General features: G+C 40.9%; 1 protein-coding gene across 2 annotated transcripts in view; it reads right to left on the reverse strand.

Moving 5' to 3' along the window:
* The window catches only part of DNAH8 (dynein axonemal heavy chain 8), a 313,398-nt gene that overhangs the window by 58,132 nt on the left and 230,086 nt on the right, over positions 1-25,180 (reverse strand). For both annotated transcript variants that reach the window (XM_040249771.1, XM_040249772.1), the window contains exons 78-81: positions 23,265-23,467; positions 10,896-10,969; positions 7,863-8,015; positions 7,320-7,475 (exon numbers count right to left, since the gene is read on the reverse strand). In XM_040249771.1, the coding sequence (XP_040105705.1) occupies positions 7,320-7,475; positions 7,863-8,015; positions 10,896-10,969; positions 23,265-23,467 (586 nt within the window). The remainder of the gene's footprint in view (positions 1-7,319; positions 7,476-7,862; positions 8,016-10,895; positions 10,970-23,264; positions 23,468-25,180) is intronic.

Consider the following 25,180-nt stretch of genomic DNA (forward strand, 5'->3'; position numbering starts at 1 on the left):
TACTTCCCCTCCTTACAGGAGAGGAGGGGTGCTCATTTCATCCTCTGCAACAACAGTAGGATCCACATAACACACGATGCCCTTGAGCTGGGGTGCATGAAGCCAAACCATGGTTCGGTAGGAGAAACACACTAGAGGGCAGGTGGGGGTTGGCTGTTTTACCACCAGGTCCTGAATTCTCACGTGTGATGGACTCCAACATGAACCCCTTGGAAGTGAGCAGAATCTTCCCAGAATAGACCCCACAACCCCACCATGGCCTTCACCTGCCTTTCGTCTGTAGAAAAACTTTAGTCAAAAATTTAATCAGAGAGGTGAGAAAATACAAAAGGAAGAAATAATAATAGCTTCAGTTCAGTTCAGTCGCTCAGTTGTGTCCGACTCTTTGCGACCCCATGAATTGCAGCACACCAGGACTCCCTGTCCATCACCAACTCCCGGAGTTTACCCAAACTCATCTCCATCGAGTCAGTGATACCATCCAGCCATCTTATCCTCTGTCATCCCCTTCTCCTCCTGCCCTCAATCCCTCCCAGCATCAGAGTCTTTTCCAATGAGTCAACTCTTCACATGAGGTAGCCAAAGTATTGGAGCTTCAGCTTCAGCATCAGTCCTTCCAAAGAACACCCAGGACTGATCTCCTTTAGAATGGACTGGTTGGATCTCCTTGCAGTCCAAGGGACTCTCAAGAGTCTTCTCCAACACCACAGTTCAAAAGCATCAATTCTTCGGCGCTCAGCTTTCTTCACAGTCCAACTTTCACATCCATACATGACCACTGGAAAAACCATAGCCTTGACTAGACAGACCTTTGTTGGCAAAGTAATGTCTCTGCTTTTGAATATGCTATCTAGGTTGGTCATAACCTTTCTTCTAAAGAACAAGCATCTTTTAACTTCATGGCTGCAGTCACCATCTGCAGTGATTTTGGAGCTCCCCCCAAAATAAAGTCTCTCACTCTTTTCACTGTTTCCCCATCTATTTCCCATGAAATGATGGGACCAGATGCCATGATCTTCGTTTTCTGAATGTTGAGTTTTAAGCCAACTTCTTCACTCTCTTTTTTCACTTTCATCAAGAGGCTTTCTAGTTCCTCTTAACTTTCTGCCATAAGGGTGGTGTCATCTGCATATCTGAGGTTATTGATATTTCTCCCGGCAATCTTGATTCCAGCTTGTGCTTCTTCCAGCCCAGCATTTCTCATGATGTACTCTGCATATAAGTTAAATAAGCAGGGCAACAATATACAGCTTAGTTATTTTGTTTTTAAATGTCAAGGACCTTTGGTTCTTTCTCAAGGACTACAGACAATATTCTGAGCCACGTCCTTTGAGTTGTTTTACAGAGACTGGAACCACCACCAGGTAGAAGTTACCTGTATATTGCCCACAAGCACACAGACATCAGACCAGCTGGAACCAAACAACTGATGATGCTGACTCCTTCTTACCTCATCACCAACCAGTCAGAAGAATGTCCACGAGCTGACTGTAAGACTCCTCACTACCCCCTCCAGGCTGGTACACGCAGTTTCAAGAACCTTAGTCCACTGTGGCCCCCTTCGCCTGAGAAAACAATAAAGCTATTCTCTTCTACTTCACCCCAAACTGTCTCCACATTAGCACTGGAAAACAGAGGGTGAGTTTTGCCATCAATTTCCCTAGTCCAGAAGCTTCAGATTATGTGACATGAACCAATTCCCTCTTCTTTTATTCAGTTTCTAAAGGACAAAAGTATATACATCATGTTGTAGAAAGCAAGGGCTATCCAGGAAAATTTGGAAGAATCAATCCACCGATTAACAAATCAGGTATTTGGCTTTTATATCCAACAATAGAAAAATATAAGCCAAAATCTTTCTTTGCAGAATAGTCCTTCCTATAATAATTGTGTCTTGAACCCTAACGTGTACACAAATCACTTGGGCATCTTATTACAACACAGATTCTGATTCAGCAGATTCAGTGTGGGTCCCGAGATTCATCTCTTGGAAGTCTCCAGGTGACATGAATGCTGCTGATGCAGGACAACAGCCCCTAAAGAATTCTGGATTTTTCTATCAGACTCACTCTATCCTAACCGATTCACTTTGATTCATGGACCTACCATTCCATGTTCCTATGCAATCCTGTTCTTTATGTCACTGGACTTTACTTTCACCACCAGACACGTCCACAACTGGGCATTGTTTCTGCTTTGTCTCTCATTCTTTCTGGAGCTACTTCTCTGTTCTTCCCCAGTAACATACTGACACCTACCGACCTAAGAAGCTCATCTTTCAGTGTCATATCTTTTTGCCTTTTCACACTGTCTATGAGGTGTCAAGGTTCCAGTTTGTGGATCACCCGCCTGGTGACTTTATGGGGGGGGGCTAATGGTGACCTCCTCCAAGAGGACTTATGTTGCATGCTGCACGCCCCAGGACTGTGCTGCCAGTGCACCTGTCCCCACAGCAGCCCACTACTGACCCACACCTCCACAGGAGACCCTTAAACACTCACAGGCAGGTCTGGTCCAGTCTCTTGTGGGGGTCACTGCTCCTTTCCCTGGGTCCTGGTGTGCACAAGGTTTTGTTTGTGCCCTCCAAGAGTCTTTGGCGTGCATGAGAGAATGCACTGGTCATAACAAACACCCTCTTCCAATAACACAAGAGACGACTCTACACATGGACATCACCAGATGGTCAATGCCCAAATCAGATTGATTATATTCTTTTCAGCCAAAGATGAGAAGCTCTGTACAGTCAGCAAAAACAAGACCAGGAGCTGACTGTGGCTCAGTTTATGAACTCCTTATTGCAAAATTCAGACTTAAATTGAAGAAAGTAGGGAAAACCACTAGACCATTCAGATATGACCTAAATCAAATCCCGTATGATTATACAGTGGAAGTGAGAAATAGATTCAAGAGACTAGATCTGATAAACAGAGTGCCTGAAGAATGACAGATGGAGGTTTGTAACATTGTACAGGAGATGGTGACAAACACCATCCCCCCAAAAGAAATGCAGCAAGGCAAGATGGTTTTCTGAGGAGGCCTTACAAATAGCTGAGAAAAGAAGAGAAGCAAAAGGCAAAGGAGAAAAGGAAAGCTATAACCATCTGAATGCAGAGTTCCAAAGGAAAGGAGAGATTAAAAAAAATTAAAAAAAAAGAAAGCCTTCTTAAGCGAACAATGCAAAGAAATAGAGGAAAACAATAGAATGGGAAAGACTAGAGATCTCTTCGGAGAAGGAAATGGCAACTCACTCCAGTGTTCTTGCCTGGAGAATTCCAGGGACGGGGGAGCCTGTTGGGCTGCCGTCTATGGGGTTTCACAGAGTCAGACACGACTGAAGCGACTTAGCAGCAGAGATCTCTTCAAGAAAATTAGAGATATCAAGGGAACATTTCATGCAAAGTTGGGCAAAAGGACAGAAACAGCAAGGACCTAACAGAGGAGAAGAGATTAAGAAGAGGTGGCAAGAATATACAGAACAACTATAGAAAAAAGGTCTTAATGACCTGGATAACCAGAATGGTGTGATCACTCACCTAGAGTCAAACACTTGGAGTGTGAGGTCAAGTGGGCCTTAGGAAGCATCACTACAAACAAAGCTAGTGGAGGTGATGAAATTTCAGCTGAGCTATTTCAAATCCTAAAAGATGATGCTATTATACTGCTGCACTCAATATGCCAGCAAATTTAGAAAACTCAGCAGTGGCCACAGGACTAGAAAAGGTCAGTTTTCATTCCAATCCCAAAGAAAGGCAATGTCAAAGAATGTTCAAACTATTGCACAGTTGCAATCATTTCACATGCTAGCAAGGTAGTGCTCAAAACCCTTCAAGCTAGTCTTCAACAGTATGTGAACCAAGAACTTCTAGCTGTTCAATCTGGGTTTAGAAAAGGCAGAGGAACCAGAAATCAAATTGCCAGCATCTATTGGATCGTAGAAAAAGCAAGAGAATTCAAGAAAAATATCTACTTCTATTTCATTGACTATGCTAATGCCTTTGACAGTGTGGATCACAACAAACTGTGGAAAACTCTTAAAGAGATGGAAATACCAGACCACCTTAATTGCCTCCTGAGACATTTGCATGCAGGTCAAGGAGTAACAGAATTGGACATCAAACAACGGACTGGTTCCAAATTGGGAAAGGAGTTCGTCAAGGCTGTATATTGTCACCCTGCTTATTTATCTTATATGCACAGTACATCATGCAAAATGCCAGGCTGGATGAAGCACAAGCTGGAATCAAGATTTCTGGAATAAATATCAATAATCTTAGATACACAGATGACAGCACCCTAATGGCAGAAAGTAAAGATGAACTAAAGAGCCTCTTGATGAAAGTGAAAGAGGAGAGTGAAAAAGCTGGCTTAAAATTCAATATTCAAAAAACTAAGATCATGATATCTTGTCCCATCACTTCATGGCAAATGATAGGGAAAGAATGGAAATAGTGGCAGATTTTATTTTCTTGGGCTCCAAAACCACTGTGGACAGTTACTGCAGCCATGAAATTAAAAGGTGCCTGCTTCTTGGAAGGAAAGCTATAACAAACCTGAAAGTGAAATTCGCTCAGTCATGGCCTACCCTTTGCGAACCCATGGATTATACAGTCCATGGAATTCTCTGGGCCAGAATACTGGAGTAGGTAGCCTTTCCCTTCTCCAAGGGATCTTTCCAACCCAGGGATTAAACCCAGGTATAGACAACATATTAAAAAGCCAAGATATCACTTTGCCAACAAAGGCCCATATCATCAAAGCTATGGTTTTTCCAGTAGACCTGTATGGATGTGAGAGTTGGACCATAAAGAAGGTTGAGCACCGAAGAATTGATGCTTTGGAACTGTGGTGTTGGAGAAGACTCTTGAGAGTTCCTTGGACAGAAAGGAGATCAAACTAGTTAATCCCAAAAGAAATAAACCCTGAATACTCATTGATGACTGATCCTGAAGCTGAAGCTCCAATACTTTGGCCACCTGATGTGAAGAGCCAACTCATTGGAAAAGACCCTGATGCTGGGAAAGACTGACGGTAGGAGGAGAAGGGTGACAGAGGACGTTTTGTCTAACTGAAAAACATTTAAAACATTTCTCTAATTGAAACTAGGAGAGGGGAAATGCTTGAATTATCCACACTCCTTGTGTAATCATAGAGCTGGACAACAGAATGTTAGAAATGGGAAAAATCTTGAAAGATCACTTCCTTCTACCTTGAAACATACAGATGGGGAAACAGAGGCCCCGAAAGGGACAAAACTGGACCAACCTTATGTAGCTAACTGATGTCACAACAAGTCTAAAGCCCAGGCCTCCTGACTCTCTATGAAGTGCTCTAATACACTATGATTGGATTTTAAGAGATCTTCACAATTTTTTTTTAATAGACATGCCACTGTGAACTTCATGGCCCTAGCAGTGGAGATTTTTGTTTGTTTGTTTTAATCCAAATACAAGTCACATTAAGTGCAAGTAAACTTTGGCTCCATGACTGGCCCAGAGTCCTTTTCTTCTTTTTAGCACTTGGATAATGGCCACTAAAAACACAGATTGCCATCTTGACTGTATGGAAAATACCCCCAATCGTCTATCCATGATAAGCATAGTGGAAAAGTTGAATCATCATTACTAGGAAAAGAATCATAAAATTTACTGTTTGTGAATTGGGCATTAAACATCAGAGTTAAAGCAATATTTGTATTAGAGTGTGATAAGGTCTAGCAAACCCAACAATTCCCAGATAAGAATGTATGAAATCAGCTTCAGTGACTTGAAAACCATAATTTACAATCAATCCAGAGGCCACAGTGGAACTTAGTAAAAATAACCACCCACAAAGCATTTATTCTGATTTTAACTTCTCAGGGTAGGGGACAGAGAAACACCAGTTGTCCCTTGGCACTGCCTTCTCAGCTGGGCAGTGTTTTCCTGGTAAAGTGGACGCAACAGGGAACCTGCAGGTAAACTTGCCCAGTATTTCCTAGGGTGGGCACCCAATTCCCCTCCAGTTTTGGGCAGGGCAGGGAAAGACGAGGTCAAGCTCTGCTGGCTGCTGGGCACAGTTGAACCATGACTCCTGGTTCAAACCAGTTGATTTATTTTATCCTCACTCCAACTTCAGGAAAAGAAGAAATATAGGAAAGAGTTCAAGGAGCCCCTATCTCTCTGTGAAATCAAGAGTGAATCAAGTACATTAAAATTACACAGCCTGGACTTCCCTGGTAGTCCAGAGATTAAGAATATGCCTGCCAATGCAGGGGACACAGGTTCAATCCCTGGTCCAGGAAGATTCCACATGCTACAGGGCAACTAAGCCAGGGCGCCACAGCTATGGAGCCCACGAGCTCAAGAGCCCATGCTCTGTCACAATGAGAGAAGCCCGTGCACCACAACTGTCTCTAATAACTCCCACTCGCCACAACTAGAAAAAGCCTGTGTCCAGCAACGAAGATCCAGTGCAGCAAATAAATTACTAATTTTAAAAATTATATAGCTTTCAAATACAGAACAAAATCCAAAATCCAAACATAGAACAAAGTGGTGACAGATGAAAAAACAAAAACCAGAACCCATGGAGACACTGCTGGGTAGCCACACAGTACAAACAAATCGGAAACAATCTGAAGACGACAGCCGACCCCTGCGACTCATCTTTCAAACACCATGACCACCACTGTCCCAGTGGGGACGAGGGTCAAAACATACTTGCATGCAAGGCAGGCAACATGGGGTGTGACTCCTAGATTCACCATTTAGGAAGGACCTTAACCTCTCTGAGTCTCAATTTCCTCATTTTCCAGATGGTGATAAATCCTACCCTGAAAGGTGGTTATTAGTATTACATGAGATGGTATATATAACATTGCCAAACGTCTCTGGGTCTCAATTACCTCACTTTGCAGATGGTGATAAATCCTACCCTGAAAGGTGATTGTTAGTATTACATGAGATGGTACAGAGAACACTGCCGGACAGCATAGGCAACTTTCAAGATCCAGTTCCTATCAGAGCAATTTGTTTGTTCATCCCACAAGCATTTATTGAGCTCTGGCAATGCTGCAGCTGCTGCTGTGACAAGCGGAGACCCAACAGTTGCAAAAGGACAGTCATTGCTCTGGAGAATCTTACACTCTAGGGGTTGAGGTGGGACATGGGGGCAGGAAGACGCTTTCAAGACATAAGCAAATATGCACATCCTGTGCCCGGTGGGGAAAAAGTGCCATGAAGGAAAAAGAAAGTGAGGTCAGGACCCCAGACAGTGGAGCAGGGGGGCAAGCATAACATCATTAGCGTCTTCTAAAAGCGCAGACGGTTCCCAGAAGTTACCTGCACAGTGGAGTGCAAAAATGCTACAGTGTAAAGCATTGGCTTCCACATGGGCAAATTACTGATATCCAGAAGGTCTTGATTAATTCCGGCAAATGTTCTTTTCAGACCTGCGCGAACGCCTTGGGGTGGCTCATTAGTGAATTTGAGAGAAGTCTGTCATAAAAAAACAAATAGTGAAAAATAAAAACGTAAATAGTACTTTTGTTTCTATAAATTACTGTGAAGGATAAAATAGAAATGACAATACATCAGAAAACAATATGCTTGTGGTAAATAAAAAGTCACCGTGTAAACTAGTTACATGGATCAGAGCTAAAACCCAATAAATTAATACCAAGTCTTATAATTCTCCTGTGGGAATATTTACTATATAACCTTGATGATTATAGTCAAGATTTTGACGATAATGGCATTAAGATTTTACAATGCAGACTTGACCCAAAAAAGCCCGTTACATTTGCCATCTTTCAGTAATGACCGAAGTGTCATCTTCATTTGTGTAACTCCCAAGGAAAAGACACTCCTCTCATAGTAACAAACCTGAAGCAATGTAATGGGAAACCGAACGTGCGGCTCGGTAGTTATCCACACTCGGAAAGTATCATCGATGGTTTCTGTGATGGTTAAAGTCTCCAGCAACTCTTCCATGAATTCCAGGCCAAGGTGACAATTCTGCAGTAAAACCCAGCCACCCTGTATTCAAAAATGACTTCATGTTAATTCCTCATAACTTTTTTGCTATGATTTAAATAAAACAAAGTGTACATACAGATATTTTTTGAACTTTTGCTCAGGGCATGTGAATACTCTGTTTTAAGCACATATATGTTAATGGAATTATTATATGTCAATACAAACTTTTTTCCCCTGCTTCTGGTAAAGCTGGTTACTTGGAATCAAGCGTTTTAAAATGAATGTTACTCTGTCACCCCTGGTTCAGAAGGGAACAGAAATTAAAACGAAGTCAGACTTTATTAAGTACAGTGTGTGCACCATCTATTGGTGGGAACGGGTATTTTGGAATTTGTAGCTTGTCCTGCCTAAGGTAAATCAGAAGGGACTCACGCCAAAGCCAAGCCATCCACTCTCCCAAAGAGATGCACATGACCTCATGAAAGTTGGAGGAGTTGACGAAAATTCATCAACAATCAAGTTAGGAAGAAAAGAGAGAATTTTAATAGAGCCAAACTGAGGATTATAGCCTGGGAGACAGACTCAGAGGCTCTGACTGTCCCACCTATTAGAAGCCAAAGGCACAATCATACACATTTTCAAGACAAAGGATCATACATCAAAATGACATGCTGACATTTCACATGAAGTTCACCAAAGATACACAGTCCAGGTAAGCATATACAAAGACAGCAACAAGTCATCACGCTAATCTTTAAGAAGCTACATTGTTAGTGTCAAAGAAATGGGAAAAAGTAAACCTGATCTTTGCATTGGAGCAGGCATCCCCACCTCTGAGGGGGTCTAACTGATGCATAATGCAGACACATACTGCACAGGGGAGGCAGGAGGCCCAAACGAGCAGCCAGAGCCAACTTTACGCTGCAATTTTCTTCTCCTGCCTTGAAATACAAATTTTACTTCACCAGAGGCAATACATTTGGTGATATTTGCTACCAGTATTCTTGCCTGGAAAATCCTATCTACAGAGGATCCTGGTGGGCTACAGTCCATGGGGTCACAGAGTTGGACACAACTGAGTGACTGAGCATGCCTGCTACCCTAATACTAAATCCTTTTTAAAATTTTATTTCTTTTTCATGGAAGGATAATTGCTTTACAACATTGTGTTGGTCTCTGCCATATATCAACATGTATCAGCTATAGGTATACATATGTCCCCTCCCTCTTGAACCTCCCTCCCACCTCCCACCCCAATATTAAATCTTATTCTTTGTCATCACTCCTCCCAGATGTTCCTGAAACCACAAAATTTATTAAGCACTATCTAAATATTGATAAAACCTTAATAATATGTCACATAACCATCACAGTTCTGTAAGAACATAGTTTACTAGCCAGCTGATGCTTCGGTATACTTTATGCAACAAGATCAAATAAACACAGCTACAAGTTATTGAGCTCAGTATACATATGGTAAGGCATATATATTATGCCTTATACTGCAAGAGAAAATACAACTCAGATTGGCTTAAATAGCAAAGGGGACTTTTTGGTCTAGACAACCAGATCGTCAAGAAGATGAACTTCATGGTCAGAACTCTGGGTCCTTGTGGATCCAGTTACTCTCTGATTCCCTGCTCTGAATTCCACAATGTCAGCTTTATCCTAAATCTTTCAAGTGACAATGTGGCTGTACCTGTTCATGCTTTGTTTGTATTATTGCTGTTATTTGTTTTGCTTTGTTTTTGCCTATGCCACATGGCATGTGGGATCTTAGTTCCCCAACCAGGGATCAAACGCACACCCCCTGCATTGGAAGCTCGGAATCTTAACCATTAGACAGCCAGGGAAGTTCTGTTTGTTTGTTTTTTAATAATGCCAATATTATCAGTATTTATCCCAACTTGAGACACAGAACACAGAAGTTATAAAAAAACTAATATTCCAAAGAAAGTTGAGGTGAATGCTGTATTCAAATGTAAAAGCTTCTCACTCATGGAAACTAAAGAAATTATTTAAGGCCCAAAGTCAAACAGTCAGATCATTCAACAGAGTGAATCATTTTATCTGAGTAAAAATAATTATATATAATTGCTTTGGTATATATAAATTAAATACCATATATTATTGAATTTAATTAACTGATAAAGATTAAGGCTTAGGGCACTTGAGAATTAATGGTTAGCCTGAAAACTTGATGACCCAAGCAGAGTTTTAGCCCATTAACCCTCTCCAGTCATTAATTTCCAGGGAAAAGTTGCTAGGGACATTATGAGATCAAAAGCTTAAAAATAAACCAAGATCTTATTTTACTTTTATAAATGGTGCAATTTCTTATTGCTGCTGAAACTGCTATCAACCAAGCTTTTCTAGAAAATTAATGACCTGTGTATTTATTAGGTGTGATGAAAAATATTTCTCAACATTCCATCCAGCTTGCAATTTTCAGTAAAAACTGTTATCAATATTTAAACATAACACCCTCAAATATTTCTTATTTGCCTGAAACTATCCATTAATGAAAAATGAAAGGCTCACTTTAACCGAAAATTGAAATTTGACTGTTTCAATCTGTCACTTCTTAAGCACTATCTATTAATATTAGATCATGACATTCCAAGACTGCAAGAGCTGCATTCTTTATGAACCAGAAAGTGTATCTGCCAAATTACCAAAAAATATTTAGTGAAAATAAAAATGGAGCATATGCTCTAGAAAATGGAACAAGTATTCTGTGGGGATGTCAGGAGCCAACTAGCTGGAGGTTCAAAATCCTTAAGTAATCAATGTTTACTCTATATGCATAAATAAAAATGGAAAATTGAGCGTCACAGGAAGAACACTCTACCCATCATGGAGGTGGTGCTAGGTAGACCAGATGGCCAGAGGAATCATATCAAGAAAGTTGTACGAAGAGTAGTTTCCATTGCTACATACCTGCTGCATTGACATCTGAATCAGCTTTCGAGCATGTACTTCTTGTCCTTGCCCCATTGAGATAGTTCTGCATTCTGTAATACAGAAGGATCACTATAATAAAACGTAAATTTTATAACAGGATTGGGATGAAAAATTAATTGCTGAATTGTCATAGCCTCCCTCCCTCTATGGCTTCTAAGGAAATTCTGTTATTCAAATAAGTCTGGCTTTTGGTTGTGTTGATGAGAGAAAGGAGTGGAGCAGACTGGAGGCACTACATGGAAAAAGAAAGAATGAGAGAAAGACAAAAGGCATGAGGCAGAGCTTTTAAAGAGTTCTGGGGTCTTTGGAGATAATGAGGAGACAGACTGATGGGGAGAGTCAGCTGCAATGCTATCACAGGTATTTAGAAGGAAAGAGGATTTTTTAGTTTTGCTCTACGTTTTGATTAGAATAATTTTTTGGTGTTTTAGCAGATGTCTCAGTAAAGACTGGATACCAATCATTTTATTCATTTATGATGTCAAGCTTGCAGTGTTTTGTCTGTCTGACTGTTCGGGTTTTGTTTGCCTATTTGTCCATTTTCTGAGATGGAACTCGTAGCAATTCATCCCCATGAGGACTATATTCAAGGGTAACTGCTCCTCAGGATCAAATCCTCTTGGAACTGAGAAAAAGGAGCCTGAGGAAAAAAGTGGAAACCATTCCAAGATTAGAGATGTGATTATAATTCAGCAGAATATACACTATTTAGGCTCGTTAGTGAATTTGATGTCCCAGGTGGAGAACCACACTTGTGCCTGTCATATGAATTCACTAAACTGTAGAAGTCTCTGAACATACTTGGGAAACTGGAATTAGAAATTAGCTTTGAAGTAAGCTTCTGTGGACCCAGGTCTTCTTTAATTTTAGAGGCATGATCTCTAGATCTCTAGAGGCACAGGGAAAGAAAGTCAGTGGAGATGCTGTGAAGCAATGCATGCTTTTGACTTATACTACTGGATCAGCCTGAGTCCTCAGAAAAATGGGCTGCTATTGTTGGGCAAACAAAGAGGCTGATTTGGAAACTGCTGGTAGAAGCTACAGAGAATGAGAGACATTCATAGGCTGGAGACAGTAGTATGTCAGGAACCAGGGAAGAAACTGCCAGGGCACACCATTTAAAATATAGCACACCATGGGATTAATGGCCAGAGATTCCGTGAGTGCTGGTAGGGTGTAGCATTAGAATTATTTGTGGACTCAGGGTCACAGGGTGAAACTTGGCAGTGTGTGCCTGAGAGAGGATTGGCAGAGCACTGCTTGAAGAACTAGGAACTGCAATTGTCCATCGGTCACTGAACATAGCTGGATTCTCCCAACAAAGCCCTCATGAATCTCTCCTGCTGAAGGGAAACTAGGTGCTGTTCCCAAGGCATCTGAGAAGAACCCACAAACCCTATAAAAGGAGAAAGGGAAGGTGGAACTCGAATGGAAGGAGGCTCTGAATTGTACAAAGAGACACTGAGTCTCTCTTGTTTTGGAAGAACCCACAAGTGTTGGGTAGGTCAATGGAGGAAGGTGTGATATGGGCAATAAGTATTAACACATGAGCGTGAGCCACAGTCTATCTCCTCTGCCCTTCCAACTCTTCTGTGATACGCTGTTTAAAAGGAAGAACTGGTTTTTGTTCAGGGGGTAGCCTGAGTTTCTTGTCTCGACCTGCGTAAGAGGTCAAGAAGATACTTAAAGGCATCCCTTCAAAATAAACCCAGAGTCTGAACGTGACCCCTTCTGGATGTCTACACCCTCATGCCCCTAGTCCATCACCTCATGCCTGTATTCTTGCAGGAGCCTGCTCACTGGTGACCTCTCTCCCCCTCTTTCCCCTACTAGCTATTCTTCCCACAGCAGACAGAGGGATTTGATTGAATCCTGAATCAGATTATGTCTACCCTCTGCTCAGAAACATCTGACGGCTTCTCATTTCATTCTGTGCAAAATCCAGAATCCAATTCAAATTCTGACCTCTATGACTCTACACAAATGAGTCCCATTGCTCCCGCAATCTACACACACACACACACACTTTTTAGGATCCCACCACAATTCACTCACTCTTCTCCAATTGCGCGGGCCTCCTCCCTCATGTTATCGTCAAACTGAGGTGGTTTTACTTCTTTTCCAGTGTGAACGCCATTTATTTCTTCTTTTGGTCTGACTAAAACTTCCACTACAGTGCTGAGTAGAAGTGCAAGTAGACATTCTTCTCTTCCTCCTGATGTTTTGGGGAAAATATCCCATCTTTCAGCATTAAGCATGATGTTAGCTGTGGGTTTCTGTAGGTGCCTCTCATCAGGTTGAAGAAGTTGCCTTTTATTCCTAGTTTGTTGAGGGCTTTCATCATGAAAGAATGTTGGATTTTTTTCAATGCTTTTTCTGCAACTATTGAGATAACCATGTGATTTTTGTTCTTTATTCTATTAATATGGGGTATGAAATGAAGTGAAGTCGCTCAGTCATGTCCGACTCTTTGCAACTCCATGGACTACAAGGCTCCTCTATCCATGGAATTTTCCAGGCAAGAGTACTGGAGTGGGTTGCCATTTCCTTATCCAGGGGATCTTCCTGAGCCAGGGATCGAACCCAGATCACCCTCATTGCAGGCAGACACTTTACTGTCTGAGCCACCAAGGAAATATGTGGCATTACATTGATTAATTTTCATATGTTGAACCAACCTTGCATTCTTGGGGTAAATCCACTTGGTCATGGTGTATAATTCATTTTGTGTGGTCTGAATTCAACAGCATTTTGTTGAGGACTTTTGCTTTTATATTCAGCAGGATATTGGTTTCCTTCTACTGTCTTTGTCTAGATTTGGTATCAGAGTGATATGGTCTCATAGAATGAGTTGGGAAGTAATCTCTCCTCTTTTATTTTTTGGAAAGAGCTGGTGTTATTCATTAAACATTTGGTAGAATGTGAAGGCTTCTAGTCCTGGATTTCCTACAAATCAGTCTTTTTACTTCTTAAAGCTCTATCCAGGTTTTCTATTTTTTCCTTAGTCAGTTTCAGTAGTTTTCTCTTTCTGATAATTTGCCCATTTCATCTAGATTATCTATCTAATTTGTTGACATAATTGTTCATAGTATTCTGTATGATCTTTTCTATTTTTTCAAGTCAATAGCGATGTCCCCTGATCAAAGAACTTTTCACATATTGAGGTATGGGAAAGTCATTCTGACTCATACATGAGTTTAATTGAACTTTATGCTAACTAAAACAGCCTGTTTGTGGCCTATCAAACGTACATTGTACATCGGCTCTACCTGTCAGAGAAAAGGGTACATTGACCAGAATTAAAGAATGTGTTAAAAATAAAAATTTCATAAATTCTTCCCTTCCTGAGATGACAGTGCCAGTACTTCTTCAATGATGAGACTCCCTTCCCAGGTGTCAAGGTATACTGACTTGCTATGTACTTGCTAACCTGTTTTTTCTTGAAACCTTGAAGGAATGTGTCCCGACTTTGATGTCCTGTTTGATGTTCTTTGTTCTGACAAGATATGAAACTATGCTGAAACCCATGCTTCTCTGGAGCAGCTCCTCTCACTTATCTGAGAGCTGCCAGTCCTCAGTTTGGCTCAAATAAAACTTTTCTATTCCTATTATAGTTTGTTCATTGATTATTTTCACTGACATCCCTCTTTCATTCCTGATTTTAGTTATCTTAAGTCTTCTCTCCTTTATTCTTGGTCGGTTAGGACAAAAGTTTGTCAATTTTGTTGATCTTTTCAAAGCAGATCCACTTGGTTGATTGATTTTCTGTTGTTTTTAATCCTCTCTTGCATTTTTTTCACTCAGATATTTATTATTTCCTTCCTTTTGATTGCTTCAGGTTTAGTTTGCTCTTCTTTCCTTGGTTTCTTAAAGTGGAAGCTTTAGTTATTGATCTGCAATCTTTCTTCATTTTTAAAATAGGTTGATAAATATTAGATAAATTTCTGAATAGTCTGGAAAAACTAGATTGATTGACACTGGAATAGTGAGGAAGCTTTGCACTTGAGGAAGTTCAAAAGACAAAAGACCAGTGAGAGAAGAGGCAGTGCAGGCTGAATTTCCAGAGAGAGTGGGGAAGGCTGCCAGGACATCATGATGGGGACTGCCATGAGGAGGCAGGATGCAGAGGATGTTGCAGGAATCGTTTTTGCAGGTATAGCAGCATAATTGTCCTTTGGTGGTTGGGATGTTTTGATTTTCTGGTTTGCAGACTTTTTTTTTTTTTACCCTTTTTTGTTGCTTGGTTACATTTGAAAGACCTTTAGTAAGATTTCAACTGCTTTTCTATTTGTTTCCAAAATTGGACTTGAGTGTCTTTCACATCTCCTCTTTCTTTTTAAAAATTTTTTAAAAATCAGATTAAACGATATATGTTTATAGTGAAAGCTTTGTAAAATACAGGAGACTACAAAGAAGAAAACAAAAATCACCAATATCCTTCCAGAGAGATCTACATTTTCATCTTCTCAGTGCACAGTCCACAATCACTTACCCTCATTTCAAAATTCAAAGCACTCTGAAAACTGACAGCTTTGCCACAAAATCACTTTGGTGGTAAAAGCTGACCTGAATGGATATGAGCCTATTTATAGTCTTTATTTATCCCTATCTTTATAAATATTAATACTTTCATCTGCAATGTATTATATAATACATGAAATATTACTTTTCTAAAAGCTGGACAATTCTAATTTCTGCAGTGCATCTGACTGCAAGGGCTTTGAATAAGAGATTACAGACCTAGCCATATTAAAAATTATATATATATGTACAATAATACATATACATGTCATTTTATATATCTACTTCTTAAATATGTTGTATTTTATTGTCACTAAACATTACTGATAAACAGTTTTTAATGGTAGCACAATGTTCCACCATGTTAATGCATTCTTGCCAAGTTAGCCACTATCCTTTTGTATATTTGAGACATTCCTAATTTTTTAATATTATAAAGCACTAGACTTAACATCCTTGTAAATGAATCTTAATGTGCATCTCTGTTTGTTTTTATGATAAATTTGTATGTGTAGAATAGTTGGGAAAAAGCACTCAAACATTTTAAAGATTCATGGTGTATATGAAAAAGGACTGCCAGTGTCTCCAGCTGAAATAGAATGTTGCAATTCCCAACCCACACTTCTACCTTTTCTTTGGAAACTGGGCAGGGCCCTGTGGAGCCCTCCCAGGTACAAAAATCTTTCCTTGTCCCCCATTTCTTGTCTGTAAGAAAAAGGCTTCAGTCTTCCAGACCTTCCCTGAGATCCGAAGGGCAAATTCAAACAGTTACTGATTAGGGAAGTGAGGAAATGAAGAAACAAAAGAAAAGTAGTCTGAAACACTTCGTGCAGGACTTTCCTAGAGATCCAGGCGTTAAGAATCTGCCAGCTAACGCTGGGGACATGCATTCGATCCCTGATCTGGGAAGATCCCACATGCTGCAGGGCAGCTAAGCCTGTAGCGCCACAACTGCTGAGTCTGTGTGCTGCAGCTGCTGAAGTCTGCGCACCCTAGAGTCCACGCTCTGCAACAAGAGAAGCCAGTGCATTGCGACTAGAGAGTAACCCCCACTCGCCACGACTAGAGAAAGCCCACGTACAGCAACAAAGATCCAGAGCAGCCAAAAATAATTGAATGTTTTAAAAAAGAAACCATAGCCCAGAGATACAGAGTCGTTATTTCCTCCTAAAGGGATATACATAACAATATATCTTGGAGTTTTTTCTTACAGGAATTACTGCCCCCACCTAAGCAGAGGATGGTAACTTCAGGCCGAGCACATGATTCCTGGAGCACCACCCTGTTACCTCACCACCAACCAATCAGAGGAAAGTCCTACACCCTGAAGCCCTCACCCCAAATTTTGCCTTTAAAAGCTCTTCCCTGAAAACCATCAGGAAGTTTGGGTCTTTTGAGAATAAGCCACCCACACTCCTTGTTTGGTCCTTGCAATTAATCTTTCTCTGCTCCAAACTCTGATCTTTCAGTTTGTTTGGCCTCACTGTGCATCACACACATGAGCTTGGATTCAACAGCAATTTGTGTTTTAATTTTATTTGTGGTGCTTTTGACATACCAAAGTTTGAAAACTTCATCCAAACTTGTTTTCCTCTGGTTTTGGATTCTGGTATGAAGGAAATCTTAGCCACTCCAGTAGTATCTATTTATTTTATACTTTAAACCTTTTAAAACCTTAATCAACCTAGAATGTACTTTAGAGTTTAATCTGAGGTAAAATTCTTGCTTTCTTCTAAAGTTAACCTGCTATGGCAACACTGTTTATTGACTAACCCATTTTTCTTCCACTGATTTGAAATGTGAATCTCATCACAGGCTAAGCTATTGTATATACTAGAGTCTAATTTGGGGCCTTTCATTTTGCTCTATTGATCTGTTTATCTACTCTGAGCCAGTTCCTCACTGATTAAATTATTGCAATTTGATAAAGTTTAGAAATCTGATTGGGCTTGTTCTCCACATTATTCTTTTTCCTTTTCAAGCTGTCTTGGCTATTGTTGTCCATTTATTACTCTAGATGATCTAAGATCCCTCTACTATCCAATTAGGGGGAAAATGATGCTGGAATTTCAATTAGACTTGCATTCAATTTATAGATTAATTTAGAGACTATTGACATCTTTACAATACTGAATCTTTATAATGGGAATGTGGTTTAACTCTCTATTTAATTTATCCTACTTTCATGTCTTTAAGAAAGTTTTATAGTTTTCTTCTAATAGGTATTCTAAAGATTATTTCTCAGTTTTATTTTTATTGAGATACTGAATGGGATTTTTACATTTTAGAAGACTGTTTCATTGATTTTTTAAATATATTTATTTTTGTGACCAGCTACCTTACTAAAATATCCTGTTAAATCTAATAGCTTTTCAGTTGATTCATTTGTGTTCTTTAGTTAGACAATTACACTATCTGAGAATAATGATGGCTTTTGTCCCTCTTTTTCAGTAGTTATATCTTTTATTTATGATTCTTACAAAACATTAGCTATATCCTCCACAGTAATACTAAATGAGAGTGGTGATAGCAGACATCTTTATCTTGTTCCTGACTTTAATGGGCATCACGTCTCTAGTTGTTCACCAGAAAGCATGAAGCTGTTTGAAGTTCATATTCACTATCATATTGATACAATATTCTTCCGTTCCCATTTTTAAAAGCCAAATACAAATGCTGAATTTTTATAAAATGCCTTTTTAGCAATGATCAGGGTAATGACAGCCTAAAGAAAAAGTCTTTCACTTGTTGTGATGAGATTTCTTAATATTGTGTCTTTCTCAGATTTGCCCATGCATCCTACTTGATCAAGGCATTTTGCTATTTTTTGCATTTTTTTATATTATGCTAAATTCTTCCTGCTTGTACTTAGATTAAGGTCCTTACATTTATATTAGTAAATAGGATCAATCTGTGGTTTTCTTTCTTTGATATAGTGACTATCTTGGTCTGTTTTTTATACCAAGATAATGTTATTCCCTTAAAATATAGAGGAAAATGCATCCTATTTTCCTATGTTGTGAAATGGAATATAGAAAAGTTTTAAAGGACCTACCAAAAAAATCATTCAAGCTTAGTGTCTTTGCTGAGGTAATCATTTTAAAACTTGTAATTTTCCTCATCTTAATTATCGGTCCATTCAGACTTTTCAATTTTTTCCAAGAAATTTTTGTAAATTTATAGTTTTCTTCAAACATCCATTTTAACGAGATTTTTTAAACTTTTTTTTAACCATAACTATATATCATTATCTTATTACTTTTTTCATCTGTATATACTTTATTTTACTCATTTTCTCATTTCTATTTTTGTTTGCTTGCATATTCAGTCTCTTCAGTTGTGTCTGACTCTTTGTGACCCCATGGACTGTAGCCCACCAGGCTTCTCTGTCCATGGAATTCTCCCGGCAAGAATACTGGAGTAGGCTGCCATGCTCTCCTCCAGGGGATCTTTCCGATCCAGGGATTGAACTCTTATCTCCTGGGTCTCCTGCACTGCAGGCAGATTCTTCACCGCTGAGCCACCAGGGAAGCCTCATTTTTATTTGTAAGTTTATATTTTATTTGTCCTCTTTCATTCATGTCTGGATTCTATTTTCAAATCCATTCTTCTTCTCCTTCACCCAAGCTCCTAGTAGGATTTTTCTCATGCTAATCCCATCTGTTTTCTTCTTCTTTCCCAGGCATCCAGTGCTTTTTGTGCCGAATTTATCTTCTCGGAATTTCTCAACACAGAGCCTGACAGGTTCCAGAGTGAGAAGTTCTCCTTCTTTTTTTTTCTATGAAAACCTATTTGATCTGGTCCCATCCCTCAAGTTGCTGTCAGGTAACTTGCTAACTCATCCTCTAAAGCCACTGAGATGGTTGGATGGCATCACCGACTCGTTGGACATGGGTTTGGGTGGACTCCGGGAGCTGGTGATGGACAGGGAGGCCTGGTTCGTGGGGTCGCAAAGAGTTGGACATGGCTGAGCGACTGAACTGAACTGACTGACTGAAAGGCACTGTGGGGATGAAAGAAAGGCCACTGACAAGGGATTTGGGAGCCCTGGGGTTATCTGCCACCAGCTAGTTCTCTGGCCTTATTTCCAGACCTTAGTTTCCTTAGCTATAATACAAGGCACTTGAATTCCAGGATTTTTCAGAATTTTGTGAACCTGGAGCACTTTATGATTATCCATTATCCAAATAAAACATCTCTAGTTGAGACTAGAGTAATATGTTATTCTGTCTACATAATAGTTTCATTTTACAGCTATTTGGGGAGTTTTTAACCCAAATCAGTGAACAGAATGATGCTTCCTAACATTCCTAAACATTGCTTTGCTCTAAAAAAAATGAGCAATGAGTTTCTTATAAACATCATTGGATCTTTCAGTGTTAAAATTAAATCTAATGTGTTTCCTAACAAAGTAATCAATAGAAGGTTGAACAATTGCTGAAAAAACTAAAGAAGTATCAAGAAATGGAATCACCAAATTGCCAAGCAAAGCAGTATGATACTATGAAATAATACTAGGTGACAGCATTGTTCTGGCCTTAGGTATTTATCTCAAGTTATAATCTCTCCCAAAGGAGACTTTGAATTATTTTCTTATTTCTGTTCTTACACCAATGTCCTAGACAACAGCATTGTTTTGAGGTAAATTTGAAATGGTAACTTCAGTGGGAGCTGCCCCTCTTCTAGGAAGAGTATTCCCTTCTAAGAAATGCCCCCAACTCTAGGCTCCATACATGTGGTTCTTGCTATGAACCCATTTACACAGCAACTATTCATTGCCTGGCCCAGAAAGGAGTACACAACCAAAGGAAAACCAATGAGCTTCTTCCTTGGGTATTTGGACCTGGGACCAAGAGAGTAAGAGCAGTTTGTCTGGGTGAAAACAAATGGGGCCATCCCAGGTACAAAAGCCCCTCTGTGGTCCCCATTTCTTGTTTGTAGAAAAATGCTTTAGTCTCTTAGGCCTTCCCAGGGTTCCAAAAAGCAGACTCAAGCACTTACTAATTAGGGAAGTGAGGGAATACAGAAACAAAGGAAGAGCAGTGGAGCAAGAAAAGTAATGATAGCTTCAACAACAATCCTAACTTCTCAGGACTTCCCCAGCGGTCCAGTGGTTGAGGCTCCGTGCTTCCACTGCAAGGAGCATGGGTTCGATCTCTGGTTGGGGAACTAAGATCCCACATACACATGATAAAGCCCCAAAACAAAGCAATCTTAGTTCCTCCTCAAGGAATATATGTAACAGTCTGATGAATATCTTTGAGTCGTTAGGAACAAGCTAAGACCCTTGCCCAGATGGAGGGTGTATGACTACATGTAGCCCACAAGTATGGAGACACTGGACTGGCTGGAACCAAAAGGCTGATGATTAACTACTACCCTTTTACTTCACTGTCAATCGATCAGAAGAAAGTCATGCACCCTGCAATTTCACTCCAAATGCTGTTTTTAAAAATCCTTTCCTCCAAATCTTTTGAGTATGAACTGCCTATTCTGCAGATTATATGGCACCTGCAATAAACACTGTGGGCTTTCCAGGTGGTGCTAGTGGTAAAGAACCCGATGGACAATGCAGATGTAAGAGATTCAGGTTCAACCCCTGAGTTGGGAAGATGCCCTCAAGGAGGGCATGGCAACCCACTCCATTTCTTGCCTGGAGAATTCTATGGACAGAAGGGCCTGGTAGGTTACAGTGTTAGGGTTGCAAAGAGTCGGAGAGAGTTGCATAGAATTGGACACGACTGAAGCGACTTAGCACATGGGCATGCATGCGCAAACACTGTACCTTCCTTCACCACAACTTGGGTCAGTAAAATGGCTTTACTACCCGGCAGGCAGGTGGATTCAGTTCAGAAACACTAGTAGTGCTGAACTTACTGAAAATGTAAGTACTGAAGCCCATGAGCCACTGGAATCCATGAATTCTGTCATTTGGAGATTGCTTTGCAGCAAGACAAAAAAGGAATCTATATGCAGAGAGGACATTGAAGCAACTGGACAAAAATCCATGGAGAAGTAGGTCTCAGAGGGATTTTCAAAGTTCAAAGCTTTGAGAGAAGCACCACTCTAAGGCTGATACAGATGACTGCATGCTGCAGTGTATACTAGAACAAAATGGCCACCTTTCAAGGTGGTTGATGAGACTTTCCAGTCATTCTGTATGAATCTGAGGGTTGGACCATAAAGAAGGCTGAATGGTGAAGAACTGACACTTCTGAGCTATGGTGTTGGAGAAGACTCTTGAGAGTCCCTTGGACTGCAAGGAGATCCAAGCAGTTAATCCTAAAGGAAATCAATCTTGAGAACTGATTAGAAAGACTGATGATGAAGCTGAAGCTCCAATACTTTGGCCACCTGATGTGAAAAGCAGACTCATTGGAAAAGACCCAGATGCTGGGAAAGACTGAAGGCAGGAGGAAAAGGGGACGACAGGGGACGAGATGGTTGGATGGCATCACTGACTCAATGGACATGACTTTGAGCAAGCTCCGGGGGGGGGGGGGTGTAGTGAAGGACAGGGAAGCCTGGCGTGCTGTAGTGCATGGGGTTGCAAGGAGTTGGACACAGTGGAGCAACTAAACAACAACAATGAGACTTAACCATGAGTATGTGCCAAGAGAACCTGGGAGCTCTTTGCATTGGGTCTCAGTGTTCAGACAGAAGAAAGTAGCTATTGAAACATGAATCCATGTAGCACACAGAATGTGTGATGACAGTGAGGAGGAGGCGTGAACAAAGACCATGCTACCTTAAGCTACCAGTTTACAGTAACTTTAGTGCAGACGTGGTAAATACTTGGAGATCCCTAAACACATTTTATATTATGCTTTTTCTAACTAGATAGTAAATTCGAGGTTTTATTTTATATTGTAGATTTAGGGATTCACAATCAATCACTTTCATAATCCTTATAAAGACATAAATGAATTGCTCCTACGAGATATAGGTATAGAGATATGAACCTAGAAGATTCCAAAAGGCAATTCCAACAACATTCAGATTTTCAGAGTATTAAGAGAAAACTGCCCTCCTATAAACAGACATCCTAGAAGAGAATGGCTCAATCATGACGTCTTTGGGTCATTCAGGTACTTTTTCTTTAGTCCTGTTGACTCACACTTATATGTTTGTAATTCCTTACCCTCCCTCCTTCCCTCAGAGTAACTTTCCTTCTCCCCAACATGATCCCCTAATTTTTATCTACTTTTAGATACTACTCAAAATGTCATCACGCTTTCCTCTATAGCCCATGCAATCCGGGCAACTCTGGCTTTTATCACTGGGCATGTCCGTACCTCTGCTGCAGCAGTTTGTCACACTATCTTCTTCTATTACCTGTTTACATGTCTGTCTTTCCCAGCTATGTAGTATTCACCTCTGTACTCCGTGAATCTAGCACACTGCCTATACTCAGGGGTTATTGAATGAAAGTATCAATGAACGAATCCTTAAATTACTATGCATTATAATACAAGGGTTACATTTTTTCAATTTGTGACAAAATAGGCTTTGTTATAAATTTATACAGACACAGCAATAAAATTTGCTGTTGATTGTTCATTCTTGCCAGTCTGCTATCCATGTGGTATGGACATCTGATTACAACTTTAAAAAAATCAGTACATGATGGATGAGAATGTTCCTCTCTGCACAAAGATATCTATACCCTCCTTCTAGGAGATCCAAAAATGGGGGAAAGAAGAAGTTTAATATTTTTTCTAACTCAGTTTTATGAATATAAGAATCGGCTATAAAATTATGAAAGGAAAAAATTGAAGCAAAAACATGGAGGCTTTGCTAAATCTCATAGATTGCTGTTCATACCCAGCTTCAGTTTCTTGGCCAGCGCGTCAATTTGAATTGTGGGATCGGATCCCATGGACAGAAAACATATCAGAGGTGTTCTCGTATCACTTTCTTCCCAAGTTTTCTCCAGATTTAAGATAACTGGTTCTGTATACTTTTCCTCCAAAGAATCTGCAATATACTTTCTTGCTTGAAAAACAGTACGGTCTGGGCACCAAGACCTAGAAATGGAAACAAGTTAGAGGAAATAAATTCAGATTTTAAAAATTCTATTTAGTTCTAAGCACTTAAAGAACACATAGTTAATTCGTAAAAGGATAACAAGCGAATCCTCCTTTTTGCAGATATGTGTAAGATGGACGGCGAGATTTTCAGTCTTCGGATGAGTGCAAGTTTAATCGTGTGGTTTTGATGCCAGGCATTGGCAAGGAGCAGGGCAGAGTCAGTTATGTTGCCACTCTAGAAGGGAACTTAGAAATCAGTTGACTTCCAAGTGTCTCATTTTCAGGAGAAGCAGTGACTACTCTGAATTTTTTTAAATAAGTTTCTGTTGGGTTTTTTAAAAATCTATTTATTTGGGGGCGGTCCTAAGATGGCGGAGGAATAGGAAGGGAAGACCACTTTCTCCCTCACAAATTCCTCAAAAGATCATTTCAACGCGGAGCAAACTCCACAAAACAACCTCTGAATGCAGGCAGAGGACATCAGGCAACCAGAAAAGCAGATCAGTGTCTTCAAAACCAGGTAGGAAAAAATATAAAAGACGAGAAAAGAGACAAAGGAGGTGGGGAGGGAGCTCCATCCCGGGAAGGGAAGCCCGTCCCGGGAAGGGAATTCTAAGAAGAGAGGTTTCCAAACACAAGGAAACACTCTACCTGCCGAGTCTAAGGCGAGCCTTGGAAACACAGAGGGCAACATAACAGGAAGGAAAAACGAATAAATAATTAAAACCAACAGATTACGAGCCCAACAGTAACTCCCCCAGCGGAAAAGCCGCAGACGCCTGCAGCCGCCGCTAGCAAGTGGGGGCAGGGCAGGGAAGCGCGGGAGCCGCGGGCTGCCGCGCTCGGTAAGAAGCGGGCAGAAACGCCCCACGCGTAACCAGAGCGAACGAACTTGGGCGAGCAAACCAGGCTGGGGGATAGCTACCACGCGAAAAGCGCGAACATAAGACCCCGCCAGGACCGCGCACAGAACAAAGGACTGAACGGAAATAGCCGGCTGCAGACCATCCCCCGCCGGGGACAGGCAGCCAGAGCTGTAAGGGCTGGAAAGGGGCAATCGCAGCCCCGGAGAGACTACCTGAAAAGCGGCAGGCAGGCTTCTTTGCTGAGACTTCAGGGGATGCAGGACAGTCACCATCCGCCTCACAAGGAGCGCCAGCAGTACACCCAGAAAACTGAGCAGTAGAAACAGAGAAGGGGACAAGTCCCGGTGACCGCGCTCGCCAAGCTCCCGAGCTGCTCGGACCTGGGAGGGGCGCAGAGCGCAGTCCCAAACAAGTTTGTGCCTCTGAGGGTTACCTGGGCGCCAAACCCGAGCGGCTTGGACCGGGGAGGTGCGCGAAGCCTGGGGCCGGCCTCGGATGGTTCCTGGCTGAGCTCCGTGGAGCCGGAGCGGTTTGTGCGTTGTGGGGGGAGACAGGTCCAGCGGGGTTGAGACGCTGTGTGCCCACGACAGTGCTATTTGTTTGCAGCATCCCCCCCCTCCCCACAGCGCGACTGAACTAGTGAGCCTAATAAAAAAAAAAAAAAAAAAGTGTCCTCCACCGCCCCCATGTGTCAGGACGGAATTCAGACCCTGAAGAGACCAGCAAACAGAAGCTAAACAGAGGGAAACGCCTTGGAAGTGACCAACACGGCCCACAACATCAGAGAAGGGCCAGATATATCTTCACAATTTTTACAATCATTCCTTTTTTTTTTTTTTGCTTT

The sequence above is a fragment of the Oryx dammah genome, unplaced genomic scaffold, assembly GCF_014754425.2.
Source record: "Oryx dammah isolate SB20612 unplaced genomic scaffold, SCBI_Odam_1.1 HiC_scaffold_11, whole genome shotgun sequence".
Taxonomy (NCBI): Eukaryota; Metazoa; Chordata; class Mammalia; order Artiodactyla; family Bovidae; genus Oryx; species Oryx dammah.